We start from the raw sequence: 6,969 nt of genomic DNA, 5'->3' as shown, positions 1-6,969 counted from the left end.
GAAAGAAAAAAAAAAAAAAAGAAAAAACTGTCCATTATCGAGATCTAAGCCACTCTGTAGTCTTAGAGCAGAAGAATGATGGAAATCACCATTTCTGTTGCAAAATAGAAATGCCAAGAGAGGCAGCAGCTCTGCTGTTGTGTGGACTGGTTACCCAGTGTGCTTATCTGTGTTGTGAGGATCAGACAGATGACATGTGGCCCAGTACTGTGGACATTCACACACAAAATGACATATCTTCCCACCCAAACCCCAGGTTTTGGCTCTCTCTATGGTCCGTGCCCAGCTTTGCTTTAGCATGGAACCAGTTTTCTCTGAGATGAAACACACGTTGGCTCTGGGGCTTCTTCAGTGCAAGGACTGATCTGAACATGGATGAAACTGTGCCAGAGTTCCCTCATCCTACACAGTCTTACAACATCACAAGCCCCACAGCAGTGGGTGCCCGTACTCCCTCAGGCTCTTCTCACATTCTCAAGCAGTCAGAATAACATTCTGCATGTCAATGCAACCTTCATGTTGCTTTGAAATTGAAATCACTGGCAAAGTATTAGTTATGTCAGAGGCTGTGTAGGAGCCACACAGATGCAGTACAGACATTCAAGTGAAGCTATCCTAAGCAGTGTGGGCAGAGCAGTCCAACAGTGGATGTAGGCTGTATTTCCTCATCTGCCCTACAGTTTGAAGCTGTTTGTAAGCATCGATTCTTATCTGATAAATCCTTAAGTGGACATTCTTTCTTAAATACCCTGCCTTTCTTGGACCTATCTTTTTTTTCCTGGGAGACGGGTGGGAGTTAGTTGCTATGAGGCAGTACTGGGAGAACCTTCAGATATGTTTGAAGCTCGTTCCGCTTGGATGCAGGTCAGCTGTGCAGTTTCTATGAATTACTGAAATTCCTCAGGTACAAAGGACAGTATGTGTTGAGCCCTAAGCTTATAGCTGTCTCCCAGCCTACCATGGCTTACAATTCTGTGGATGAAATCTCACATGTAGAGCTGTCATTCACTTGTCAAAGGGTGAGTTCTGTCAAAGTAATTGCTTTTTAGTCTCCAGGAGAGGAATCTATGCAGACCATGATGCTTATACTTAGGTAACTGTGGCTCGAGTGTGCTGCCAAACATACGCCAGGACCTGTCCTACGTATTCAGGACTTGCAACCCTCAAATGTAGAATTTGATAAAGAAAATGAATGGTATCTTTTTCAATTTGAATTGTAGTTTGTGTCAGGTAGCTTACTAGAGAAGATAGAACATAATTTATTTGCTTTAATAGGACCCGTGTGAACAACCTGTCTGAGAATCACAGAGCACAGGAAAATGCCTTGAGGTCATTTTTGATTTGTACAAAGATGAGCCATCTTTGTTCTTCTGCAACTCCTGAAGCTTTCCTTTGTTTATGTATTCTTTCTTTTATTTTTTCTCTCACTCTTGAATGTATACAGCCTTCTCAAACCGCAGCTGTGTGATATTCTTCCCATATTCCAGCAGTATCTGAATATTCATTTCCACCGAAATTCAGCTGCTAATGGCCAGCTTCTCAGCATTCAATGTTGTCTCCTGACGCTACATATGGGGAGATAATTTTTTGTTGTATCATGTGAGAGCTCATGTGTTGGCCCTTAAAGGACCTCAGAAGGTGGCTGCTATGGTGTTCATGGACTTGAAACTGGAAGAGACAATATGAGGTAAAAGCTCGGCCAGTAGGCTTTGCAGCTCAAGGAGGCCAGCACTGCAGGAATCTGACTTGTCCTCAGACTGTACATCAGTGCTGCTTCCTGAAGTTTGCTTAGGTGAGCAGCAAATTGGCAGAGGATGATATGGCCTTTGGGTTGAGGTTTAGAAAGACATCTTATGGCAATTTCCTGCCAGCACAGAGCAAAGCAGTCCAGCCTAAGGACTGATGCACAATTCACTCTTTAACTTACTCATTTAAGCTTTAACCAGTATGAGTAAATAGTAAATAAATAAATCAGTAAAAAATAGTAAAAATAGATCTAATTCTGCTGGTGCTGATTATGACTCTTGCAACTGTGACTACTGTCATGAGCCCACAAGAGAGGGGCACAGCAACAGTGATGTGGTTCACTGAACTCATGTTTTTCGTAGCCTTCCATATTCCCTGTTAACAAAATGATGCTTACTGCTTCTGTTTCCTCCAGGTGGTAAGGACTAACCAGTTTTCAGTTACACGACACGAGAAAATAGCCAACGGGCTGATAGGAGACCAGGGTCTGCCTGGTGTGTTTGTGCTATATGAACTATCACCCATGATGGTGAAGCTGACAGAGAAACACAGGTAAGAATCATTTCAATGTATTTCATTCACCTTGCGTTGATTTTTGTTGTTTTGCATGGCTTAAAACACAGCTGCAGATGCCTGAGAGTCAGCCAGACTCCTCCACAACGAGCAGAGAATGAGACCCTCCCAGATACAGTTCTTTTCACTGTGATCATCTGGCAGGGATGGGATCTAGGGTTGTCCCATACTACCTGGAATGGTTTGATACAGTATCAGGATGGAGAAGTGCGGAAGTCTGGTATGATGGTATTCAGTTCAGTCTGATTTCCTCAAAGTCTTTTTTAATAGGAAGTCTGATTTTATGTAGGAAAGCCAACATGATGAATAGATACAAATGCAACTCACCATTTTCACTGTCCTGGAACATCTCACCAGCACCTATAGAATTCACCACCTTGATCCAGCTTATTTACTTTGCATTTGCAGTAGCTTTTTTGCATGTTGTAGTCAGCGTGGAACCTGTTCCTTCCGGGCTCTCATTTAATCACGGGCTTGCAATTTCAGAGAGACAGAAGGGATTGTAGCTGCCCAATCTTTTGGGATCATAATGAGGCACAGCTTTTTCTGTACCTTGTAATGTGTTAATATGTGTTTTGGGATTTTGTTTTTCTTGTACAGCAGCCTAATGTGCATTCTTTCTGAGCAGAAGTGGCTGAAATCTTAGGGATGAGAAAGCCATTCTTTGGGGTTTGTAAGTTCAGTATGTGCCTCCTTGGGTTACCACTGAGCTCATTTAAGTGCACTGAATACAGTGGTGCTTCTCAGTAAAATGTTTCAGTGATGAACTCCATCCTGTAGCCAGTAGGGGTTGTTTAATTGTTAAATCTGTGTCAGTTATTAATCTTTATATAATGCATACTTATGTAATATGATTAACATAATGTTAATTATGAGTTAGTTTGTATTGATTGTTACTTATCTATCATACTGGTATCAGAGCTGATGATGGTTTCTTAAATTGTTTTCCTCATTCCAGGCCCTTCACACACTTCCTCACAGGAGTTTGTGCCATTGTTGGTGGCATATTCACAGGTACTGCATCTTTAAATCCTTTTTCTCTCTGATTATTTGCCATCTTATTCTTTCTTAACTCTGTGTAACTGGTTATAAATCCCCTTTACTGGGGAAAGATGACTTCAGCCTTCATGAGGCAATACAGATGTTCTGCAGAGCTGTGGGAGTATTTCATTTTGATATTCTGGGAGACATTTTGTTTTCAAATAATGCAGTCTTCCATTTGCCATCCAAATGTATCTGTGCTGTTTTCCTGGCCAGCTTGGGTCTGGAAGCAGATGGTTTCTTTCATGCTGACCTGAAATCCATAAAATCTCTGAAATGAGGTCCCTGTGGGAAGAGCCATCTCAGAATTCACAAAGTGTGTTCCCAGACACAGGAGCTCCAGTGAATGCTCTGCAGGGCCCAAAAGTGGCCCTCACAGCTCCTGGGTTCCCTAAGGAGACGCTGCTCATGCGGAACCGTTTGCATCTCTGGACTTTGCCATCAGTGTTGGCTTCTGGAGTAGCATTTACTCAGTTCCATGACAGAGCCCAGCCTTGGTCCAGCTGATAACACAGTGTGCCCTGAAACACTCGGAGACATTCTCATGGAGATCATGGCAGCAGATCTTGCTGGTGCTGAGCTCTGTAGCAGTCCAGCCACTAGATATCGTATCCCTGTATTCCATAATACCTGTATCTGCCACATCACACTTGGATAACCTGATACTGAGGTTACTGCCTATTAAACAGGATTTGTCTGCAACACATTGATTTGATCATGTTCGTTTTCATGGCTAACTCAGGCAAAGGCTTTTAAAAATTATTATGACAAATTCAAGTTTCCTCTATCAGTGACTGGGGCTGACAAGCCACTTCGTGCTGTCTGCTGCCATACTCTGTGGTCAGACTGTACATGCTAGAGGACAGATCAAATCGGCTGCCTGACAGCATCTTTGTCACAGGATCAGATTGGTTTCACAAGTATTTTCAGGGCAAAAGATAGTCATCAGGGTGTTACTGGAAGACTAGATAGCAAGATTCCATCATCTACAGTAACTGGAAGAGTAATCAATTCCTATCTTATCTGCTGCTCTACTATTAAAATGTCTCTGTTTATGTAGGGCTGAGTAACCACTTATTTTTTAGATTGGAAGTGCTGAATAAATAAAAGAACCCAAGAACATTGAGCTTCAAAATGGCATTGAAAACACCTTTGTTTACTGGCTCCGTGTTCTCTCAGGTAGAAGGGAGGCAGCTAGACAGAGTTCTGTGTTGAGGAAGCCACTGTGACAGATGCGGAGTTGTCTGGATTTTGTGTGCAGAAGACCCACTCTGAGCTCTTCTCTGTTCCCAAACAAGCACAGTTAATAGGTTCCTTCAGTGTACTCGTGGGAGAGACTTGGGTAAGCTGCTGCCATCTCCTACAAAGGCTGTCCAAGGCAGCATGTTTTTTCTCAGATAGAATAGCTCGCTTTTGGGGTTACTGTGAATGAGCAAAAGGGAAGCATTCCTTTGGCGAGCTGGGTCAGGGCAGTAGAATGGCTCTCAGAATCAGCTTCCTCTCCAGACTTCACTCGCTCACCTGTCAGCAAAGGTGGCTCATCTTTGTCTCATCTTTTCTTCTTTGAGACATCTCTTTCCAGATAACCACGGTCACCTCTGCCCCTGCAGGCTGGATTTGGTCTCTCCTAATAAGATGCGGATGTGGGTCTTCTGAGCAGCAGCAGCAGCTGCTTTCTGTCAGGGGGAGCTGGAATTCCTGCTGCTGACAGAAGGATTTGGTTTTTCTGTGGGAGGTGCTCTGTGTTTAAGACTCGTTTGGCTCGATCTTGTTTTTCCTTCTAGTTGCAGGATTCATCGACTCCCTGATTTATCACTCTGCACGTGCCATCCAGAAGAAAATCGAGCTTGGGAAGACAATATAAACAATGGCCTCACTGCACACACACAAAAAAACTGTAAGGAGAACTAAACAGGTTTTACAAAATACGTGTGATCCTCCGAGTGCACGTGAGAAGAGGTTTGGAATTACCAGGTGGCCCCAACTGCTCTTAATGTCTCATCATCCGTTGTTTGGCATTGATTTGTGGATGGAACTGCTCAGACCTTGCTGCTATGACGTGACATTAGCCATCTCGTCTGGCTGTGCAGACCCTACTGAAAAACCCTTTTGTGTCAGTCCGTCTTCATCCAGTTTGCCCCCTGAAAAAGCTGCTGGAGATACTTCAGGAATAACGTACTGTGTTGTCAGGAGATCTGCAATGGATCAAAGTTGTCATCAGAAACCTTTCTGACAACACCATCTGTCTTTTTTTAATTGCTCCTACAAATATTTCGGAATGTGCTGATGCTGTATGCCAGACGTTGGTGAAAATGTGCTGAATGCTGTGTGCTTTCCTTCCAGCTGCCCAGGGCAGTGGGGAGGGACCTGGCATTCAGGGTGTGCTTTCTGTACCGTGTGGTCCCGCATTTGTTTCAGATTGCTCTTCCTAGGAGAGATGCAAGCTGATGTATGGATGAGAAAAGAAAAAAAGTTTGGAATTTTAATGAATTTTAAATTGGATTGTATTTTTCACTTCCCCTCTGTCTCTGTTTTGTAATGCAGTCCATCCTGTGTGTTTTGGTAAGGCATTTGGAAGAATTATTAAATTATTTGAGCCAATCCTGAATTGGAAATTATTAATAAAAACTACCTGCATTGTGGCAAAGTGTGGCAGTAGTAGTGATTTTTGTTCTTTCTTGATTATGATCTACGCAAGTGAGTAAAGTGTGTGTGAAATGCTTCTGAGAGGAACTTGAAAATAAGGCAGAAATTAAAAGTTACAGATTCCTGCCTCAGTTGGAAGGAACACAGACTCGGTGCTCTTAATCTCGGCTCTAAATTGGCTTCGGTGTTTACTCTGCACTTAGTGACTGGCAGAGTTCACAGTGCAGTGTGAGACTGCAGGCACAGGATCAAATGATGCAGGGAGAAAGCTGTTAAAACTTCAGGATAAATACCATCAATTTGTAAGCAGAAGTTTGTTTTTAATTAGTTAAAGAGAACTTCAAAACAGATAATAGAAAAACCTGGGAGCAGTTGGATGTGTGGGTAAGGTGGATGATGAATCTCCATGCTGCAGTCCTGGAAAAACTGCATAGAAATTGCTGACGGCTTCGTAAAACATAAACAGAAACAGGTACAGAAATGGGGTTTCTGCCTGGAGAGGCAGGAATCAGATGAAGTTAATAGCTTAGGGAGTGGTAATGTGTTCCTGCAGTTAAACTGGGAGCTTGTGACTGATCTGGTGCTTTTCCACGTGATCAGTATGATTCAGGCATGGAAAAGCTGGATCTGATTCAAGAACAGTGGTGTTTGTGACTGAAAGGAAACAACAAGCTGCTCTCTTGGTCATTGCGCTCTGCAGCACAGATGGAGGAGCAGGGCTCTGAGCAGTCCCATGCTTGGCACGTTCCTCAGAAAACATCTGAAAACCTACTGCCTTTGCAACTGCATTAGTAGCATCCACGTGGACTGGCTACAGCTTTTGAATTTTGCAACATGCTTGCAAAATAACCAGCATTAGCAAAAAAAAATGAGGTGTGGGGTGGTGATTGCTCCCATCCCTGGTCAGGAGGGCTTCGGGGTCTGCATTCAGCCGTGCAGAGCAGTGAGGGCTCAGAAAGTAAA

At 43.3% G+C, this 6,969-nt stretch overlaps 1 protein-coding gene across 1 annotated transcript in view; it reads left to right on the top strand.

The window, feature by feature from the left end:
- The window catches only part of ERGIC3 (ERGIC and golgi 3), a 23,758-nt gene extending 17,751 nt beyond the window's left edge, over window positions 1-6,007 (top strand). Inside the window, exons 10-12 of the mRNA XM_010722250.2 lie at window positions 2,162-2,298; window positions 3,278-3,333; window positions 5,145-6,007. Coding sequence (XP_010720552.1) covers window positions 2,162-2,298; window positions 3,278-3,333; window positions 5,145-5,224 — 273 coding nt within the window. The 3' untranslated portion in view covers window positions 5,225-6,007. The remainder of the gene's footprint in view (window positions 1-2,161; window positions 2,299-3,277; window positions 3,334-5,144) is intronic.
- Window positions 6,008-6,969: the final 962 nt, after the last annotated feature.

This window comes from Meleagris gallopavo, chromosome 22 (genome assembly GCF_000146605.3).
Source record: "Meleagris gallopavo isolate NT-WF06-2002-E0010 breed Aviagen turkey brand Nicholas breeding stock chromosome 22, Turkey_5.1, whole genome shotgun sequence".
In the NCBI taxonomy this organism is placed as follows: domain Eukaryota; kingdom Metazoa; phylum Chordata; class Aves; order Galliformes; family Phasianidae; genus Meleagris; species Meleagris gallopavo.
This window is presented reverse-complemented; position numbering and strand designations above follow the sequence as displayed.